Genomic DNA, 20,413 nt, shown 5'->3' with positions numbered 1-20,413 from the left:
TTCCAAGTCTCTGGTGCCTGGTGCATAACTGATACAAATAAAAGTTGAATGAATGAAGGATGCCGCCTGAAACTAGTGTACGTAATGATTTCTGTTCTTTTTGCCTTTTTATGGCCTGAAACTCAGATTGTGATTCTTAGCATCTTAGCATCCCCTGGTTGACTAATTACCCGAAGCATTAATAATGTCACCCGTAAGAAGTAGTCGGTTGGAATTTAATCACCTTGAACTGTCTCGAATTCCTTTGGCATTAGTACTTCATATGCTTTTTAAAAAATAGTCTTTATAGATGTTTAAGAAGTTCCTATTCTTCACACCTCAAAATCTTAAATATTTAGGTAGGAGATCCTCCTTGAGTATTTTAACTTTTTTCTCCTTTTACTTAGCTTTGCTGTAATTGGCCATTTCTTTATGCTTTGGAACAGAATTCTAGATGGTCACATGTTACAGACTGTTCCCATTCCTGATTTTGGATAAAAGGGACAAGTTCTCTCAAAGGCTTCTTGTGGCCCAAAGACCATCATTAAGGGTAAAATTCCAGCGAAAAAGCGCCCTGGCTCTTGTCTTATTCTACTAAACACACTTTTAAATTTGCTTTGGCAATTCTAAATCCGATTTGGGCTTCTTTTTAAACTTCATTTTGACTAAAGCGTTGATGTGAGTGTAAAGAAGTACTCATTACTTGTAAAACCAAGAAAGCTGGAAAAGAAAAATATGCATACAATACACATAACAATATAAAGCTTAGTTCTTTTCTATTTTAAAAAAGTCCACTTATTGGGGTGCATGGGTGGCTTAGTCAGTTGAGCATCCGACTTCGGCTCAGGTCATGATCTTGCGGTCTGTGAGTTCGAGCCCCACATCGGGCTCTGTGCTGGCAGCTCAGAGCCTGGAGCCTGCTTCGGATTCTGTCTCCCTCTCTCTGCCCCTCCCCCACTCATGCTCTGTCTCTGTCTCTCTCTCTCTGTCAAAAATGAGTAAACTTAAAAAAAAAAGTACATTTATCAATAAAATTATGCTCTAGCTTTAAATGGTGTAGTAAATTATTCCAGAGTTGGAAAATCCCAATACATTAGAAATAAGTAATGTTTCCAGCCCACCAGGGCCTTCTGTCTCCATGAACCACGTAGCAGTGCTCTAGAATTCACCTCCCAGGATAGCTTGGTGGAATAGCTTTGGAAATCTTGCCATCTATTTGGCATGTACCTCTGAGATGAAATCTTCCTGTAGCCGCAAATCCTGACTCTGGATGTGCTTTGAATGTGTAAATTTACATCATGTAAATTTACTGATCGTATTTACTGATCAACAAGGGCTGCCCTCTTGTTCTTAGGTGATGCATCCAAGGAAGACATCGACACCGCGATGAAGCTGGGGGCTGGGTACCCCATGGGCCCATTTGAGCTTCTCGATTATGTGGGCCTGGATACTACGAAGTTCATCATTGACGGTAGGAATTGGAATTCTCTGTCGTCCGTCTCTACTTCAGTTGAGGTAGTCTCTTGCAACTATGAATTATAATGCCTATTTAAAACAGAAATTATAAGGGGTCTTAGACCTTCCAAAGTTCTGCCCCACCAGCTTAAAGAGTCAAGTTAAAAGATGACAGGAAAAGGAAAAATGTGACTGCCTAGTGCCTCCTCACAGGGTAACTTTTTTTTTTTAACTTTTCATTTTGACACAATTACAGATTCGCAGGAAGTTTCAAATTTAGCACAGACAGGCCCTGTGTGCCCCTTCCCCAGTTTCCTCTAATGGTTCCACAGTACAGTATCACAGCCAGGAAACTCACATTGGTACGCCATGTCATTGTGTCATAAATGCTGATTTGGGTAACCTCCACTGCAACGGAGTTACACAGCCTTGTAAAGATAATAATGTATCTAGTTTACTGGAGGGGCTCTGAGGACACGGTAAAGATAATTACTAAACTGGGCTACTGAAGCTGAGCGGAGCTCATGCTCCCAAGTTTCACAAAGAATACTTAAGTATTTGCTGGGAGCGAGGACGCTTCTAACTGAGCATGAACTTTGTATTTTATGAGGATGCAAAATACCAATGGCAGCAAATTCAGATTTTTAACATGCGTTCCAGTTGTTTCCCTGTGCCACTGAGGGGTCCAACCAGCAGAATAACTGGTTCTGGTTTTGTTTTTGGACCGCTGGCATTAGCAATTTCCAGGAAGAGACAGGGGAGGCGGGCGGGCGGGCTGGGGTAGAGCTAGCTGGGGCACTCTCTCCTCCGTCCGCTTCAGGGCTCATACGGCCCCCTCAGGGCAGCCTGCCTCCTGCCTCTGCTGTGATGGCCTCAGGGCTCGCCCACGTAAGAGTAGGGACCCTTTTCCCCAGACTTGCCCTGGGAATGCTGCGATGTAAAAATAAACTCAGCGCTTCATCCTAAGCCCTTTCTCTTCCTCTCAATAGGGTGGCATGAAATGGATGCAAAGAACCCCTTGTTTCAGCCCAGCCCGTCCTTGAATAAGCTGGTAGCTGAGAACAAGCTTGGCAAGAAGACCGGAGAAGGGTATTACAAATACAAGTGAGGCACAGCTTCTCTGGCTCCGGGAAGAACCCCCGTAAGCACCTACCAGCGGCTCCCCCAAGTGCCCGTGGGAATGTTCTTTGTCAGATGTTCCCTCACACAGCACAGGCTGTTCCGTGTGCATTTTGATTGTCCTCTATCTGGAGTAATGATTTACACTAGTTCTAATAATAGCAGATTTCTTCATTGAGAACTAATTCCCTTTCTTAGTCTGTTCATTTCTGTGTATTTTCTAAAAAGCTTTATACCCTGGGTGCCTTGGAGCAAACATTTCTTTCCAACCTTATCATTTTCATAAAGAATTGCCTGGATTCATTCACTTTGGAAAAGGGACAGCACTTCCTCCCAGTGCGTGCTGTGTTCATCGCTGCCACACGGGAGAGGAACGAGCCACTGGACACGTGTGTGCTGTGCCTGTGAATGCTGTGCTGAGCAGCACCTGCATCCTGCCTTTATGAGGACGTGTGCTACCTGCAGCTTCAGGCCTTACCCTACATTTTGGGCATAAGATGTCACGTCTTTATTCAGCTCATCCTGTTGGATTGTGGGTATATCTCCATGTGTTTGTTTGCAGGAAGAGGTTTCATTCACATCCAAAGTCTGAATGATTCTTGTCTGTCTCTTTTTTTTTCCCCATGAGAAATCGTCGCTGCAAACTGCCTGTAAAATGATTCTAATAAAACACAATCTTTTAATCGGTGAAAATTTGAATTGAAATAAACGTGTGTATAATTTTAAAGTCGTAACATGCTTGAATGGCTACAAAAGTAAGGGTTGGTAATTTAGGCAAAAACTATGCCCCATCTTCTTTGGCCTGTTGTTATTCTTTAAAGTGGCAGTGGTGGGGAAGGAGTGGCCAGAGAAGGCATTTACGTATGACCTGCCTGCGGCTGTCACTCCAGATTTCTTAACCAGTAAAGCAATAATAAGGCCACAGAAAACAGTTTTTTAGAAACATCTGTTTCTTCTTTGCCAACAAAGAGAAACAGTGTAACATAAGCTTCTTTTAATCATTGGCTTGAGAAAGTGTCTTCCAAGATAGAATTTTAAAGCTGGAAAGACATCAGAAACCCTGAAGTCCAGTGGCTTCAGAAAAGAGAGAACTTAAGTGATGTGCCCAAGGTAGCAGGTCCAGATTAGAATAAAATAGCAAGATTGAAAATCTCAAATCCAGACTTTCAAAACAGGACTGTCCCCAGAATGCTCATCCTCATTTGGTGTCCTGGGTCATGATGTTAATGGTTTGAGAGATTCTTTTCCCCCCTCCAGTTCATGGTTGATAAAAAGAGAGCTTATTAATTTTTTTTTTTTTTTTTTTTTTTTTTTTTACTGAAGCTAACTGTAGCACATAATGGGAAAATAAGTAAATACGTTACATGCATTTCTACCACACATAGAACCTGGTTTAGGAAACTTTTAGGTTATTCTTCTAGAACGTTTCCTAACGAGAAAAAGGAAACACCTGTTGACGCCACCACCCTTTCCATCACTGAAGTTACCCTTGTGGTCTCACGGCCCCTGCTCACTCTCAGGCTGGTTCTTGACCTTCGATGTGAGCCCTGGGCTGAGGAGGAGACTTTATTTCCTTCTTGCTCTGACTGCATTGCCTGGAGGACAGGGGCCCTCCTCCTGGAGATGGCAGGGCTCTCTCTCAACCATTGAAGTCCAGGAAAGAGGGTATGACCATCACCCCCTGCCAGGATGTGAGGCTGGGGGTCGCGGTGGTCTTTTTTTTTTGGCCTAGGTTTTTAAGTGCATGTTTAGCCTACCAAAAAGAAAGCTTGGCCTCTGAACATTCTTTTATCATTTTCCGAAACCCTGTCGCATACATCAGGTTTGGGACCGGGAAGGAGTTTTGAACGTCCTCTGGCACATGGAAGGCAGGGGCAGCTGTCTGGGTCTGGGTCTCCTTGTCTCCGCGTGTCCGGCTGGCCTAGCCGCTTCCCACCCAGACCCCGCAGAGAAGGAATGCCTCCTCCGGCCCTCTGCTTCCCAGCATGGGCCCGCCACCTGTTTGGCGCACCCATGGTTACAAACTGAGCCCCAGCAAGAGCCCGGGGGATCGTGTGTGACCTCTGCTGCTTGGCAGCACATGTGCAGGAGAGAGGGCAGCCTCGCTGCTGCCGTTCCTTCTCGCCCCCCCGGATCTGGACCTTCCTCTAGACGGCAAGCAGGGATCTCTGATGGGATCTGGAAAGTAGCTACCCAGGGTTTGGGTCCAGAGGACACTTTTTCTCCCCCTTCTCTCCTGTACTCCTTCCTAGGCTATTTTTATTCTTAGAACAGAAATGAACATCTGAGGGGTGCCTAGCTGGCCCACTTGGTGGAGCGTGCAACTCTTGATCTCAGGGTCATGAGTTCGAGCCCCACATTGGGCATGGAGCCTACTTAAAATAAACGTTTTAAAGAAACGAACATCTGAGATTAAAAAGAAAATCACACAATTGATGAAATGGCTTGCCGAAAAAAGGCTCTGAGCCTGTGAGCTTAGCCGTCACCCTGGGCTTCAGTTGTGCTTAGCAGGATGGAGTTCTCTGAAGAACGGTTTTAGTGCTTATTGAAGAGGTCTTTGTAAAATAAAAACTGTCGCCCTTTAGTATCTATAAGATTCACTGTTAATAATAGTTTCTCAGGGGAAAACGGTTGGCTAACACCTTTTGACATCAATCCTAAGGTAGATTTCCAATGTGAGGATGGTTAAATGGTGAGGGATGGTGGTAAGGTGGGACCCGATCTGGGAACTGAGCAACTTCTATATAGAAATCTGGTGGTACACCAGATGATCCCCACTGGGTGCTGTTACACAATAAGTTTTCTGACTCTTTAACATGTCAGCTTTCAGAAGCACATTGGAGGCTCAACCACTGATCACGGGAGACGGCAGGACTAACATGTAAGTCACGGCTTATACGACACATGCTAATTATGTTTTCTCTCTTGGTTTGTGAGTTACACTTTTCACACATTTGAAACCAGCTTTGTCTTGTCTCCCCTCGATTTTAATCCCCCTAACATTTCAACCTAAGGAACCAATTAAGTCTACCAGAAGTACAAGCTGCGGCTGTAATTTTGTGGGACTAATTTTCTTGGAAATAGGCATTGATGCTACATAAATAGCAATCTAAAAAATGCTTTGAACAATGGAAGCATTGCTGTACACTCAGCGCATTTGGTTGTGTAAATTCTGTTTTTAAAATCGGTCTGTGGCAGAACAAATTTCAACTACTGGAAGACAGAAAAATCCCATCACTGATACCGTTTCTATTCAGTGCTTTATCTGGTGCAGAATTAATAATCAATATTAAGTGATTAATAAATACCATGGGCCAAGTTAAACACCAAGTTAAATACCAAGTTAAACACCAAGTTAAACACACTTGGGTTCTAGTGCTCGGCTCTTCTCTGCTTTACCTGTGTAACCTGGTGGGGGCGGGGGATGCGGTATTCCTCTTGTGAGTGTATATAGTAATGGGCAAAATGATGGAACTTGTCTTGCAAGGTTGTTGAGGAACGAATGGGATGATGGATGCAGGTGCTGAGCACTCTGCACAGCAGAATAGGCTAATTGTGACCCACCTCCCTCCTCTCTGCCCGCTTTGGAAGGACGGGCTCCTAGAAACCTCCAGGCTTACAGAGTCCTAAACATTTTACACCTGTGGGGAGAGAGCCGAAGATTGAGAACACACCCAAGACTCATGAAAGAGCCTTGGAAGTTAAGCTGTTGCCACCTGGGCACAAAGACCCAGCGCTCCATACTCCACCCTCAGCTGTTCCGGAAGGGCTTTCCAGGCCTTCGGAGAGGCACTGGTCAGGGCTAACAGAGAGAGAGGAGCACTCGGGGAAGCGTTCGGTGAATTGGAAGAGGTGCCTGCCACTCAGGTAAGTCCTCTTTTCCTGTATAAGCCATAGACTGTGAATGACTTAAGGCCCCAGGAAAAAAGCAAGTGCACAGGAGGGAAGTTTTCTAACACATGGGGTCGGGAAGTGGTGGTGTATGAACAGGGGAAGAACTGAACTCCATCTGACCATAATGGAGCTGGTCGAGGCAGAGCCCCCTTGCAGCATGGCAAGTTAACGATGCGGGCCTTAACGAGGCGAGAGGCTGCGTGTCGGAATGTGGGTCTCACCAACTGTATCTGTTGCGGAATTAGTATAAACGATTAAAACCAAGGGCTTGGGGATTCCACAGACTTGGGTTCTGATGCTCAGCTCCTCTGTGCTTTACTTATGTAACCTGAGTGGGGTGGGCATTTGCCTTCTGGCTGTATCAGTGTGACACCTCAGCCTCATTTCTGTAGATACACTTACTGGAATATTCCAGCAGAAAATGTAGGCTTTTCTTGGGCTAGCGGGTATGAGAGCAGAAAACCCTGGAATGAGAAGTGCCTCCTGGTGCCTCCTCATAAATAGCCACTGGACTCACATACCAGGTTTCGAACACCGGAAACAGAAGCCTCCAAAAAACTACTACCTGGGGAGGAAGACAGTGTTTGAAGTAAATTTTCTGCTTGGGGCAGTTTAAAGGACTGAGCCCTCAGTGCCTCTCTCTGGAGCTGCATGGAGGTTTGGGCATATACTTCAGATTTCCAGAGCTTTTTAGCCTCTGTGTTAAGGTTCTAGAGAAGGGTGAGGGGGCAGAGCAACGGCTCCCGCCTCCACGTGGGCTTGTGGTGGGCCAGGCGGGCAGAGTGGGAAGCCACTGTCCGGTGCTGCCCAGCCCTCTGGTTGGAACCCTGGGGAACAGGCGGTCTGCCCTCAGCTGCTCCCGCACGGGAGACGCTCTTGCTTCACTGGTGTGAGGCTGATACGTGATGCCCGAGACAGGGGAACGGCGGAGGGCTGCTCCTGCCCCTGCCCCTTGAAGTCCGTGTGGCCTGCAGAAGCTTGAGCTTATCTGCACACATGTCCTACTCTGAGAACCACGGGTGTGTGGGCAGGTCCAGGGGACATCTCCCCATCAGAACCCGGTCTCAGGGTGGATTCTGCCAACAGTTGGCAGGCCTAGGCCTATGCTGGGTCATTAATGCTCGTGTATTGATTTTCTCGGTTGTCCTCCCTTTCTTGTTAAGTCTTGTGTGTGCTGAGGGTTGCCTTCTGCTGGGAGAGAGAACTGGTTCATAGTGTCCTTTTACTAACGTGGGCTGCTCCCGAAGGCTGAGAGGCCACTGAGGGACAGCACACCTCACTTCCGGGACCCGTCATTTGCAGGCCCCTCCCTGCTCCCCAGTGAGCCCCTTAGGCCTCTGCGCTTAGGGGTCCCTGATGCGGACCCCTGGAAATTCCCCAGCCTGCTGACAGAGATGCTGTTGTAGGGTGGAAAGCCTGAAAGAGAGAATAGAGACCGTCATCCTAAAGTCTCAGACTAAGGTTGGAGTGGCCATGATAATTCAGGTTGAGAACTCATGAGAAAGGGGCCCCTTTTTGCGAGGGCTGCCTGGACACTTTGTGTTCCCTTGGACCAGCCACCGAAGAGAAAACAGCCCCAGCTTACTGGAGTCTTAGAATTGGAGCAGGCGCGGCACCTGCCAGATGCTGGCACGTGGGAAACAAACGAGACTGTTCACCAGGCACTTTGGGGCTTTTGCAGCCCCTCGGGTGAGCACCGTATAGGCCCGGCTTTGTGAGCACTGCGGGGCCTCTCCAGAGTTGGGCCTGGGGGGCAAGTTAGATTGTAAAACCGGTTACCCTTCTCTGATCGAGCATGTGTATCTGAACTGAAAAGGCCTGTAATGACAGGGGTGCCGGGCTGGCACAGTCGCGGAAGTGCGAGACTCTTGGTCTCCGGGTCGTGAGTTTGAGCCCCACGGTGGGTGTAGAGATTACTTACTTAAAAAAAAAAAAAAAAAAAAAGACCTGGGACAACAAATAGGCCAATCTGTGGGACTTTGTTTTACTTTGGTTGCCTCACACCTTCTTTCCATGGGAGAAAATATCATTGCAGCACAGAACATAATTCAGTGATTCTGCTGAGTTCAAATGCTGAGACAAGTTAAAGACGGAGAAAAGAAAAGGAGTCATCTACGAATTCCACTATGATCATAAAGAAAAACAGGTGTGAGATTAAGTCTGCTACTTGGATGCGGTGTTCTCATTCCATCTGGCAAATAACACATTTCCTACTGATTTCTTCCATTCATTTAATGGAGAGCAGAAACTTAATTTAGCTGGTAACCTCTCAGGCTATGATAAAGAGAAATGTCAAATGAACACATCGGTATAGATCTAGGACAATCCAGATCCTGCCCTTTTTGTATAAGTGTTTTCTTGATCTTTGGTCCAAAACAGACTGGTTAGTCCTGGTTACCAACTGCTTCCATGGGCAGAAGAAATAGATTTGTATCTTCTGTGGCTATAGGTGATAAAAAGACAATGTATTTTACACTGGACAAAACATGTTTAGTAACAAATTACAAGACAACTCAAGGGGAAATGCGTTTCTTAGCCATTTCCTGTGTTTGGGCCAGGCGGCTGTCTCGTTTCCCGTTCCCCCTACCTCTGGGAGGTCAGCCACCTCTTCGTGCAGCCCAGGAGCCAGTGTGCTTGGAGGGCCTGGGTGCACAGCGCCGGGCAGTGGTGGAGGTGGACGTTGCTCCCCTCCATGTGACTCCAAACCCGGGCTTTCCCCACTGGGCCACCTCCTTCCTAATGTAAGACCTGTCTTCTTGCCGTGGGTCCCGTCACATCGCACATAATACAGCTGCAAGAACACTTGGTCTGGCTGTTTACAAAAGGGCCTTTCCGGATTAAAACACCCCTCAGGGCAACATCTGAGAGGTCACCTACATACTTTGCCTGAGGGAGCCGCTGCGGTCCGCACTCCCTCCATTTCCCTTCCTTTGTTAACCCGGGAAGAAAGTTGAGGGAGCCGGAAGTTGAGATAAGTTATCACATTTATCAGTGGGCGTCCACACCTGAGAACAAAGGAAAGGAAAAAAACTACAAATTACCATTCGGGGAGAGGACGCTTGTACAGGAGAACACATCCAGATGCAGGACAGTCTTACAGAGCATGAAACCATTTTTCTAGGGTATAGTCCACTGGCGGGTGTTCAGGAAGAATGTATTCAGTGAGCACATCCACCGTCTTTTTTTTTTTTTTTAAGTTTACTTATTTTGAGAGAGAGAGAGGACACACGCACAAGTGGGGGAGTGGCAGAGAGAATCCCAAGCAAGTTCTGCACAGAGCCCGACGTGGGGCTGGAACCCATGAACCGTGAGATCGTGACCTGAGCCAAAGTCAGATACTTAACCGACTGAGCCACCCAGGTGCCCCCAATTTGTATCTTTAATACCAGATTACTGCCGCCCATAGGCCTGCTGGTAACAAGCATCAGCATTACTTCTTCAACAAGGGCAACAGCCAGTTTTCAGTTAACATCTTCAAGTTTTACTAAAAGTTGTAAATTCTAGATTACCTAACAGGTACAAAGTTTTCCTTGGATTGATTCATGCCAGCAATGTTTATCTGAAGTAGCAGCTCTCTCGGGGCGCCTGGGTGGCTCAGTTGGTTAAGTGTCCCCCTTTGGCCTGGGTCATGATCTCACCGTTCCCGAGTTCAAGCCCCGCATTGGGCTCTGTGCTGACACCTCAGAGCCTGGAGCCTGCTTTGGATGCTGTGTCTACCTCTGTCTCTGCCCCTCTCCTGCTTATGCTCTGTTTCTCTCTCTTGGTGCATCCTTCCTTCCCTGTCTCAACAACTCCTAGTTGCAGAGCTAGATCATGGAGGTATTCCCAGTGGAGGGCTGTGGGATAGAATAGCAGCTTCCAAAATGGTTATCTGTTGGGGTGCCTGGGGGGCTCTAGATTTCAGCTCAGGTCATGATCTTAATGGCTTGTGAGTTTGAGCCCCACGTCCGGCTTTACGCTGACAGTGTGGAGCCTGCTTGGAATTCTCTCTCTCTCAAAGAAAATAAATAAGCTTAAAAAAAAAAAAAAAGCAAAATGGTACCTGCTAGGTGATGGCCAACACCAATGATCTTAGTTTTGTCCATAATACATTTGGAATCACATCTTTCTTTTAGTATTAAAATGCTTAACTGAGGTCGAACTATTCAGTTTCTACTAAAAAGCAGTTCAGATTTTGGTGTAATGTATGTATTCCCAGAAGTTAGGTAGGTTTTTTTTTTTTTTTTTTTTTTGAGGTATAATGAACATGTATTACGTGCATGTGTATAGTAGGATTCAATATTTGTATAGACTGTGGAATGATTGCCACAAGCGTAGTTCACATCATCACTATAGTCACAAGATTTTTTTTCTGGTTCTCTTAGCAACTCTCCAATATGCAATACAGTATTATTAACTGTAGTCACCATACTATCCCGGGACTTCTATTATAACTGGAAGTTTGTGCCTTTTGACCCTCTTCACTCATTTCTTGCCACCTCCCCCCTCAGGCAGCCACCAGTCTGTATCAATGAGCTCTTTTTGTTTTGTTTTAGATTCCACATATAAGTGAGACCAGGCAGTATTTGGTCTGGGTCTGGCTTCAGTTAGCATAATGCCCCCAAGTTCCAGCCAAGTTTTTGCAAATGCCAGGATTTCATTTTTTCTTATGGCTTAATAGTATTCCATTGTGTATATTATACTGTATTTTCTTTATACATTTATCCATAGATGGATACATCGGTTGCTTTCATATCTTGGTCACTGTAAATTAGTGCCGTGTCGAGTATGGGGGCGCATGTGTTTTTTTGAATTAGCGTTTTTGTTGTCTTTGGATAAACACCCAGAAATGGAATTGCTGGATATGGTAGTTCTTTTGATTTCTTGAGGAAATTCCACACTGTTTTCCACGGTGGCCGCACCAATTCACGTTCCCACCGCCAGTGCCCAAGGGCGGGCTCCACGTCCTTTCCAACATTTACTTCTTATCTTTTTGAGAACAGGCATTCTAACAGGTGTGAGGTGATCTTTCATTGCGGTTTGATTTGCCTCTCCCTGATGATTAGGGACGTGGAGCACCTTTTCATGGACCTGTTGGCCATCTGCACGTCCTCTCTAGAAAATGCCTGTTCAGATCTTCTGCCCATTTTTTAATCAGAGTGGTTGTTTTTTGTTTTTTGTTTTTTTTTCCTACGGAGTTCTCTGTATAGTTTGGATATTAATCCTTTATCAGAAATGAGAAGTTAGGTTTCACAGGGCAGCTCTTGACATTCCCCAGGTTTCTGTGTATGAAAGATAATCCCCTGTGGCAGGAGTAGTAAATGTAATTTGTAGAACAACTACTATGTCGTGTGGAACATTTAAGTTTCTCTTTTCTGTCAGAACCACGCATTAGCCCCTCAGGATTTTTCTCTTTCAGAAGGAAAGCCACACAGACATCTTGTTATTGCTCACAGGCCCTTGATTAGAGGTTTCCATGTTGTTGCTGCCTTAGACCAAACTCTGGGGGAAAAAATTGCTGTACTTAGGACAGCTGTAGTCATGAAACAGTTCAAAGGCCCCTTCGAACAGCTCGACAGATCCTTGCCAGCAACCTTAGCAACGAAACCAACTAAAACTAGGAGTTTCATACACCCCCTCTTAAGGACCAGGATGCCAGCTGTGACCTCAGAGGAAGGCTGGGCTCCCAGAGAGGCTGACCCGTCCTCCTCCTCTTAGCACGCAGTTCGGCTCTGAGCTTGCAGGGAATGGAGCTGAATCACTCCCAGATGAAGCAGAAAGAGCCGGAGGCGCGTCCCCCTGCCCGCAGATGCCCCAGGGTGGCTTCCGTCGGGCTGCACCTCTCGAAGACTCCCGACTCGCCTTGCCCAAAGTGCTGCCTGCAGAAAGGTTTGGCAGAGTGGGCCAGGTACGAGCACCACACTGGGGCAGCCGTGATATCTGGGAGAAACAGGTTTTTCTGGAAGGAACATAGAGACCTAGGAGGGAATCAAGTTGGTGGAAGGAATATCTGACTCGGAGGACCCAAATAGACCATTTCCTCATCACCGTTTACTCATCTTTTCTGTCATAAAAACATAAAGGAACCACCGGAGAGAGGGCCGGAGTGGGCTTTGGTGGGTCCTGTTCCCAGCCTCGGAGCCCGGCTCGTACTAGGTGAACAGACTGTTGCTAGTTTCCTTCTCAGTCACCGTGTTGGCATAAGGCCCCCCGCCCTGCCCCCCTAAAAGTAACACTTCACTACCCCCTCCTGCACCGTTTGTGTTTGGATTTTCTAGTGAACTCCTGGGAAGAGCATGAATGGCAGCTTTAGGGCGTTTGGTTCCTGAGCCTTAAGAAAACTCAGATGGTTTTCAAAGGAGTCTGAAAACTTTGTAACAAGTACGTCTCCTGAACAGAATAGGGTTCTCCCCGGTTGGTTTCGCGTCTGGGACTGAGGAGGAGCTGGAGAGGCTCCAGAGGACAGTAATGAAGATGATTAAAGGGCCGATGATGAAAGGTGGAAGGAGGTCGGATCGCTTCGCGGGAGGAGAGAAACGGGCCGGTGACTTAATGGCAGTCTTCAAGCGCGGTCCGTGCAGGGTGAATGCAAGTGTGGGGCCAGCTGTTCCCCAGCTGTGCTGGGGGTTGGGAACGGAGACTGGCTACAACTTCAGCAAGAGATTTCAGGCCGGTGGAATCAATGGTTCTCAAACTGGTTCAAGGGATGCAGAGCCACGAAGTACTGATTTTTTTTTTTAACTGAAAATGTATATAGCTTTTGCTAAATCAGATACCAACTTACAGACCTGCCTAAGAAAAGCTTAAGGGAAGATTATGGAATTCAAACTGAAACCTGGGAAAACGTTGGCTTTCGAGACAGGAGTGGGGGCACAGGGACACCTCGACTTGGGGAGCCCAGTTTGAGGACTACAGAGCTCTGATGATGGAAAATGACCCCAGGCCTGCTGACGGCTGGGGCCCAGGTGGCTGTCTGAGGCACTGAGGGAGGAAGAGAGTCACTCCCATCCAAATCCTGGGGACAGTCTTCTTCGCACTGGCCCCGATTTAGGTCTACACCTGGGAGAGGAGGAAGTGGGGTCCAAGCTGTCCAAATACCTTCGAGGACTGCACGACCTGGAGGCAGGGGAAGGCGCCCCTCTGATGTGGCGAGGCCAGGTTGGGCCTGGCCCACGGATTTAGCTCGCCATTACCAGCTGTGATTGTTAGGAACTTATTATTTTTTTTTTTTAAAAAAGGACACGTTGTTTTAAAATGTTTTATTACAAAGCTTCTTCTTTTAAAAAATGCTCAGCACGTTAACTCAAACTGGAATGACAAATGTTAGATGGCAGTTTGGGGCAAAGGCTGTGCCTTGTTATTCAAAAAAAAAAAAAATGGGTACATCAATGCTCATTTTAACAACTGGCATAAAATCCCACTAATTGGCTAATAAAAACAGATACAAATACAGAACATTGAAAGTAATAACAATTCAAGTGCTGGGCTTTTTACAACAAGGAGGTGAAAAGGAAAGAAAGGAAAATTCACTGCAAACCGGCCTGCTGATGGTATGTGTCAAGGTTTACCATTTAAACAAAGGAGATCAGAAGAAAAATAAAATGAAATAGGACTGCCAACTGCTACCCACGGCGTGGATTCGGCTGTTACATTTATTTAGCTCTATCAAACACCTTACGAAGACGGGAGGCCACTATTTGTTACAATTCACAGAGAAGCCACTTGCCAGAAAAGATGCCGCTCAAAAAAGGGCGGCTTCTTTTCATTTCGTTTTTATTTCCAACTTTTCCAGATCTTTGAGTTTTACTTAAAAGCTCATAGCTAGCAAAATATACAACAAGAAAGTTTAAACTAAAAAGTGTAAATTAAAAAAAATTCAAGTTTAAAAAAAAAAGCAAACACAAGACTGATCCTTTTGCACTGTTAAATAAAAGCTTCAGGAGAAAGGCAAAAAAAAAAAAAAAAAGAAGAAGAAGAAGAAGAAGACGACGACGACCTAAACAAAGAGGGACGTCTTCCACAAAGTTCTGCGCTGGGGTGTGAGGACGTGCCGGCCGCAGGCTCGGGTTGCTCCTGGCAGGCAAACGTAGCCAAGTTACTCTCCTTGCCAAAAGGTTACAGGTGTGGACGCAAGACGCTCTGGGAAGTGCTGAGAAGTGCACGCGGAGAGGAGGGAGGGCAGCTGCTCAGCCTGCTAGCGTTCTCAGGTGCTCTGTCTGCTTGGCTGGGAAACCTTTTATGCTTGATTTCGGAACTTGGCTCTTGGAGTAGATGAAGGGGGGTTTGGCAGTGATTGTCTTTATGGATCAGCGTCTCTAGCGGTGACCTCAGGGTGAAGGTGGTGTCAATTCTCCATTGGGGTTGACTGGGCAAGCCCTGGAGACAGTCTGGGTTTTCAACAAGCTTCCATCTCCAGAAGAGGTCCCGGGGTCGCTGCCTTGGCTTTGCACGTTGGGAATGAGCTTCGTTTTCCACCTCAAGAAGGAACAAACGAAAAGTTGTTAATGTGCATTTGTCACAGGCCTTTAACTTCTACTGCATACAGCATGTGTCTTGAGATCTCTGCATCTAATAGTCCACTCTGGTGATCTGGTGATGGCTAAAGCGGCAGCCCTAGGGTAGCCCCAGATCCTCGCACTACGTTACAGAGTAAGTCTACTTCGGTGAAGTTTTGCCGTGGTCACATGTACGCGTATGTGTGCGCACAGGGACGGGGAATGCGTTCACCACCCCGGATGCTGAGCAAGCGCAGGGTAGGCACCGTGAGCTATTAGGGCTGTTAGCACTATAGTGACCTGGCAGTGACTCTTATCATTAACGCACCTACTGCCAGCGCTGTCCCTCACAATGACTGATGGGAACTGTGAAGAAACCATCTATACATGTAGGTCGCTGCTGAAAAAAACAAACGAAGCAGGAGGAGATCGGTCACAGAATGCTATTGACCGAGAACATTTGCGATGCTGACTTCAATTCCTATTCTGTAAAACTGACCTTTCCCTATTTAACAGGGAAACACATGCTACAGCACTGTGGTTTTTAAAATTTAAGCAGGGTACAGATAAGAGCTAGGAAGGACGGTACCTTTCCAAGGACAAAGGAGCAAAGCCTAGACCAGTGGGGAAGGCTCCCCGCACTTTCCTATTTATGCTGTACTTGTGCAGCACAGATTTTCAAAGGTTTGGTCCAGGCTGCTGCCTCTGATGAGGAGTGGCCCTGCGGTCCTGGGCTAGGAGCTGCAGCAGCTGGAGACAAGTGCAGGCATCAGGATGGACTGCTCGCTGATGGGCACAGACTGTCCCTCTGCTGCGATCCGTCCCCACCCCCCAGCTGTGGGCTCACTCTGAAATCAGAGCTGGAGACTGTCCCCCCACCCCCCGCCCAGCAGGGCGGACACGTGGGGCAGCACCCTGCAACTCCTGGCCTGGCAAGCCGTCCTTCCCCTCCCCTCCCCCACCCCACCCGAGGGCCCTCTCCTCCTCCCTTCTTGAGCTGAGCAGTCACAAACTTGGCTGTCCAGCATGGCCATTTACCACACGGATACTGTGTGCTTCCCTGGAAAGAGTCCCAGTATCTCCTAATAAAGCCATTTCTTTGCACAGCCTCACATCTTCCCACTGTTGTCTCAGTATTCCAGCATCCTCTTACAAATGCTCCTGGAAAGCTGCTTTCACAGATGCTCTGTACAACTGCAAACCTAAAGGCGACCCCTCCCCACTCAGGATGCTCTTCTAATGTGTGTGTAACTGGCACTGGAATCAGTTGGCAGAGAATGTGTCTTGCTATCAAATAAGATAGACCGGATGCGATTGCTCCTTTAAAATGCAGGGCCATCAGGGCAGACCAAGCCTTACCTCCAAATGGGAGAAATGGGGGGCTTACAGAGTTGCTTTATAGATATAAAACAGGTCAAATCACAATTCTTTTCAAGAAACCACAGGCATGAGGCTCCGGAGACTGGAGACTTCCCACATCTAAGGCTTCACTGGGGGGCTGTGGCTGGGCCAGGCCAGGCGAGCCCCAGCACGGCCCAACCCACCAGTGAAGTCGGTGCAATCAAAGCCGGCAATTACTGCTCGGGCTTCAAAGGCAGCGCGGCGAGGCCCATCTTACATATGTCAAGGCTTGGGCTCCCTCCGCCAGGAGTCACCGCGTGGGCCATTTGTAGAGCGGGTTTGGAGGCGGGCGGCGTAGGCCCCCTCCCTCCCCCGACCGTACCCACCATCCAGCTGAAACCCACGAAGTTCCCTTGGACCAGACTCTAACCTTGACAAAAATATCCCACCAACCGAACGGAACCAGGAACTCAAAAGGGCGGAGTCACTTACGAAGAGCCCAAGTAGTAAAGGGGGTGGCTGGAGATTTCATGACTGGATCTATTTCTGGTAAGTAAACAGCACTAACTCGGAGGCATTAGGACTGTCTAGGCCTTGATGCCAAAAGATGCAAGAAAGGACAGGGTGGGGAGGGAGTCCTTCTCCACAGGCTCAAACGAAGATGCTACCAAAAGCTGAGTGCTTCATCCTTGGGGTCTGCAGCCGAGCCCCCCGCCTCAGGCTGTCCCCGGCGGGAGGGGCCCAGGAAACAAGCCCCTTCCTGAGGCTGAGGTGGAGGAGAGGAAGGTCAGCTCCAGCTGTCCAGGCCAGGCCGGGGGCAGTGGAGCCGCTCTGTAGGAACAACCTGGGAATACCCCCTGCGTATCGAGTGATACCATTTCCTTGTTCAGAAATGCTGAGGAGTCCAAAACGATGGGCCAGAATAGAAAGATCCTTCTCCCCCCTCCCAAGTGTTGCTAGGAAGGAGCAGGACCTTTAAAATGTTTTCAGTCATTACACAAGATTTGAGAGAATATCAGAGATAAGTTTTGCAAAAGGTAAACAGAGGCAGATTTTAATTGCAAAAAGTGCCCCCAGAGCAGCACCCCACACACCTCATGCCAACTGCCTAGCCCTGCTGGCCAGCGTTGGGGCAAACTGTGACAGAGTGCTGTTATTTCAGGGCGTGAGATCTAGAAGCAAAGACTTCTAGAGCAGGAAGCAAGCAGGACAGAGCTAGTCGGGCCTTGTTATTTCAGAGCACACTGAGGCCCACGGTCATTTCATGACTGGTGCATCACAACCCCTAGAGAATACCCGTGCCTCTGGGGGCCTGTGGGTCACAGCCTCATGACTTTGTGACTCTGAGTGGCCTTGTCTGCAAGGAGTTGGTGAGGGAGAAGGAAGAAAAACACGGTCTGCTGAGCACGGATATGCCAGGCATGGGACACACGCTCTACAAGCTCAGAGTCACATGATCACAACAGCCACCATCCCGGAATTCTGCCCGCCTACAGAAATTGGGGGTGGTGTGAGGTTAAACAACCTAAGGTCACCCAAACTACAGGTGGCAGGACTCACTGTTGAGCCCTAAACCGATGTGCTCTCTACTGTATCTTGGGGCTAAACTGTCGTTCATTTTCTTCTCCTACCTTCCAATCATCCATCTGCCCGTCACTTGTCAATAGCACTGTGGAGGTGGGCTGCATCTAGACTACCGCCCACCCCAGGATATTATGCTCTGTGAGAAAGCAGGATGCTGAAGAGAACAAGAGGCATAAGAAGTTAACTGTGAAGTTTAAATCTCCTCAAAGATTGCAAGTATAACCTACAGAAGCCAGCTCCAGCCCCTTGTAAGCGAACACCACCCAGTGTTTGAGAAAGAGGAGAAATGACAGTGTGTGGTTATGGAGGCTGCCACTGGGTCGTCTTTCTGCAGCTAGGTGTGTCCTTAGTCTCTGAGTTCGAGACCAGTCAGTCTGCCAGCCACAAGCTCTGAAGCAAGGAGGTGCCCAGAGCCCAGAGGAAGGGGGTCAGTGCGGTGACGGGTCTCTGGCCCTGTGCTTGGATCCAGGCTATACATTCCGAGGCAGGGTTACTGAATCCATGCGGTTTCCTCCCCTGTGGTTATTCAAAGTGAATTATCAGTGAAAGCGGACTTGGGCAACGTTGAGATGATTCTGAGGCAGGCGTGTAACTATTTAACAAACTGCTCTAGGGAAACTTCTGGTTTCTATCTGCAGCTGTCGGTTTCCCTTCCCGATGGGCCCCTTGTGTCTCCTCTGTGAGCACATACATCACAACGGGAGGCTGGGCCTCCCCGTGCAGGTCTTATTCACTTAGATCCTTGCTACTTCTGGAAACAACACAGAAATATTCTCGAAGAACTGTTGGAATAAGAGAGCCTCAAAACATCATTTTAGCTCTATAAGACGAAGTACTTCAGGAAGACAGGAACTATGTAGATCCACCTCAACCTCCCATCTCCAAATTCTTTATCCAATTCACATTTCTCTAGAAGTTCTCCCATACCAAAGATGCCAACTTCACCTCCTAAAAATGAGGCAACAGGATCAGTGCGTACTTTCTTTTCAAACCAAGAATTTCCACTGTTAAACACGTGTGTGTGTGTGCGCGCGCATATGTCTAAGCATATGCTTGCTGCACAGGGAGGCGACAGTGCACTGTGGGGTTCACAGCAGAGCTCCAAGCATAGTCCTGGACTGGGTTTGAACACTGGCTTCATTACTCTACCAGGGTTATCTTGGGCCAATTACCCGAACATACCAAACCCTGGTTTCCTCATCTGTAAAATGGAAACAGTAAGTCCCCACGCTTCATAAAGTGGGTTTGAGGGGATAAAAGGAGACAGTGTGTGGTGAGCTTGGCGAGTGCCTGGCATTGGAAGGACATGATAAGGGTTATTACTGCAGTGGGTGGAGACTGGGAGTTAAAGACAGATCCAGGTTCGAACCCGACCCTGCTGCACCCCAGTCACGTGACCCTGGACAAGTCACTGGTGTTTCCTCATCCCTGTCCAGGGCTGCCTCAAGACTGGCATGGGGTAATCTAAGCAGAGACATCTAGCAGAGCACCCAGGACACAATATGTGGACCAGAAACATCTGTTCCATTTCTGATGCTCCAGCCTCAGCATACTTGGGGGAGTGAGCAGAATTCATACCATTTATAGAGCTTCTGGTGGAAAGTACAGACCAGTAGAGAATTCTGCAAAACCTCTCTTATGAAACATAAAATATCTCTTATGAAACACAGTATCTCCAGACACACAATGATAATTGAGAAAAGTCATCGCAAAAGGGCAGCCAGAGAGGTCTGTTGAGATATTCTCAAAGAACGTACCTAAAATTTTAGAAAATTTCAGGTTAGATATGAATTCAAATGTAATCAAGAAGATGAGCACTACTGTCCCACTGAGATGCCCTCACTGTCCTCTCATTCTGCCAGAAAGACACGGTGACTTTGCCGAGGCTCACGGATGGTTTTAGGCAGGCTCCCCTCACTCATCGGGAGCTCGGCTAGCCGCTAGCCGGCAGCCTCAGGTCTAAAGAACGCAGCTGGGGAAAAGGAAGTAAAAGAGCCTCAAGCTATCACAGTGCCATCGAGGAATTCATGGGCAGAAGCCGCCCCCTTCCTTCCAAGATCACCCTGCATACACCAACGCAGAGCCCATTTACTTTTAACTTCTAAATTATTCAGATATACTTCTTTTGCTGGTTCCCGAAACCACACAACAGATCGGAAGAATGTGTTACCTTAGAGGAGGGCAGCGTCTCAGGAAGGGAAGGTACAAAAATGATAAAGGGGTAGATTTCTTAAAATCCCACATTATCTGTGGTCAGTTAGCATAGTGGCAAACAGCACCGAGTCCTTGTTACCATATACTATATGCACCATAGAACAACAGCATGAGGTACTAAGAAATATTTAATTTGAAGGAGAAAGAGTTGAGCGGCACTCAAGAGTTAAACAAATTACATGTTTTGATACTTAAAGAGGGAAACCTACAGTTCTCTGGGAAGTCATTACCCAGAAGGGCTCATTTCCTCAATAGTTCCAGATGGCTCAGTGAGAAAACCATTCTTCTTAAACCAAATTTGTCCAAAATAATTTTCTTATTCTATAAACTATTCTTAAGTGCACTGATCTTAA

The 20,413-nt window shown here is 47.4% G+C and overlaps 2 protein-coding genes across 5 annotated transcripts in view; one reads left to right on the top strand and one right to left on the bottom strand.

The window, feature by feature from the left end:
- HADH (hydroxyacyl-CoA dehydrogenase) overlaps positions 1-3,280 on the top strand; it is a 50,273-nt gene extending 46,993 nt beyond the window's left edge. Inside the window, exons 7-8 of the mRNA XM_047856863.1 lie at positions 1,334-1,450; positions 2,424-3,280. Coding sequence (XP_047712819.1) covers positions 1,334-1,450; positions 2,424-2,542 — 236 coding nt within the window. The 3' untranslated portion in view covers positions 2,543-3,280. The remainder of the gene's footprint in view (positions 1-1,333; positions 1,451-2,423) is intronic.
- A 10,390-nt stretch (positions 3,281-13,670) lies between these two features.
- LEF1 (lymphoid enhancer binding factor 1) overlaps positions 13,671-20,413 on the bottom strand; it is a 120,794-nt gene continuing 114,051 nt past the window's right edge. For all 4 annotated transcript variants that reach the window (XM_047855222.1, XM_047855226.1, XM_047855225.1 and 1 more), the window contains one exon: positions 13,671-14,901. In XM_047855222.1, the coding sequence (XP_047711178.1) occupies positions 14,822-14,901 (80 nt within the window). In that variant the 3' untranslated portion in view covers positions 13,671-14,821. The remainder of the gene's footprint in view (positions 14,902-20,413) is intronic.

This window comes from Prionailurus viverrinus, chromosome B1 (assembly GCF_022837055.1).
Source record: "Prionailurus viverrinus isolate Anna chromosome B1, UM_Priviv_1.0, whole genome shotgun sequence".
Lineage (NCBI taxonomy): Eukaryota > Metazoa > Chordata > Mammalia > Carnivora > Felidae > Prionailurus > Prionailurus viverrinus.
The sequence above is the reverse complement of the archived record's forward strand: the minus strand, read 5'-3'. Positions and strand labels throughout refer to the sequence as shown.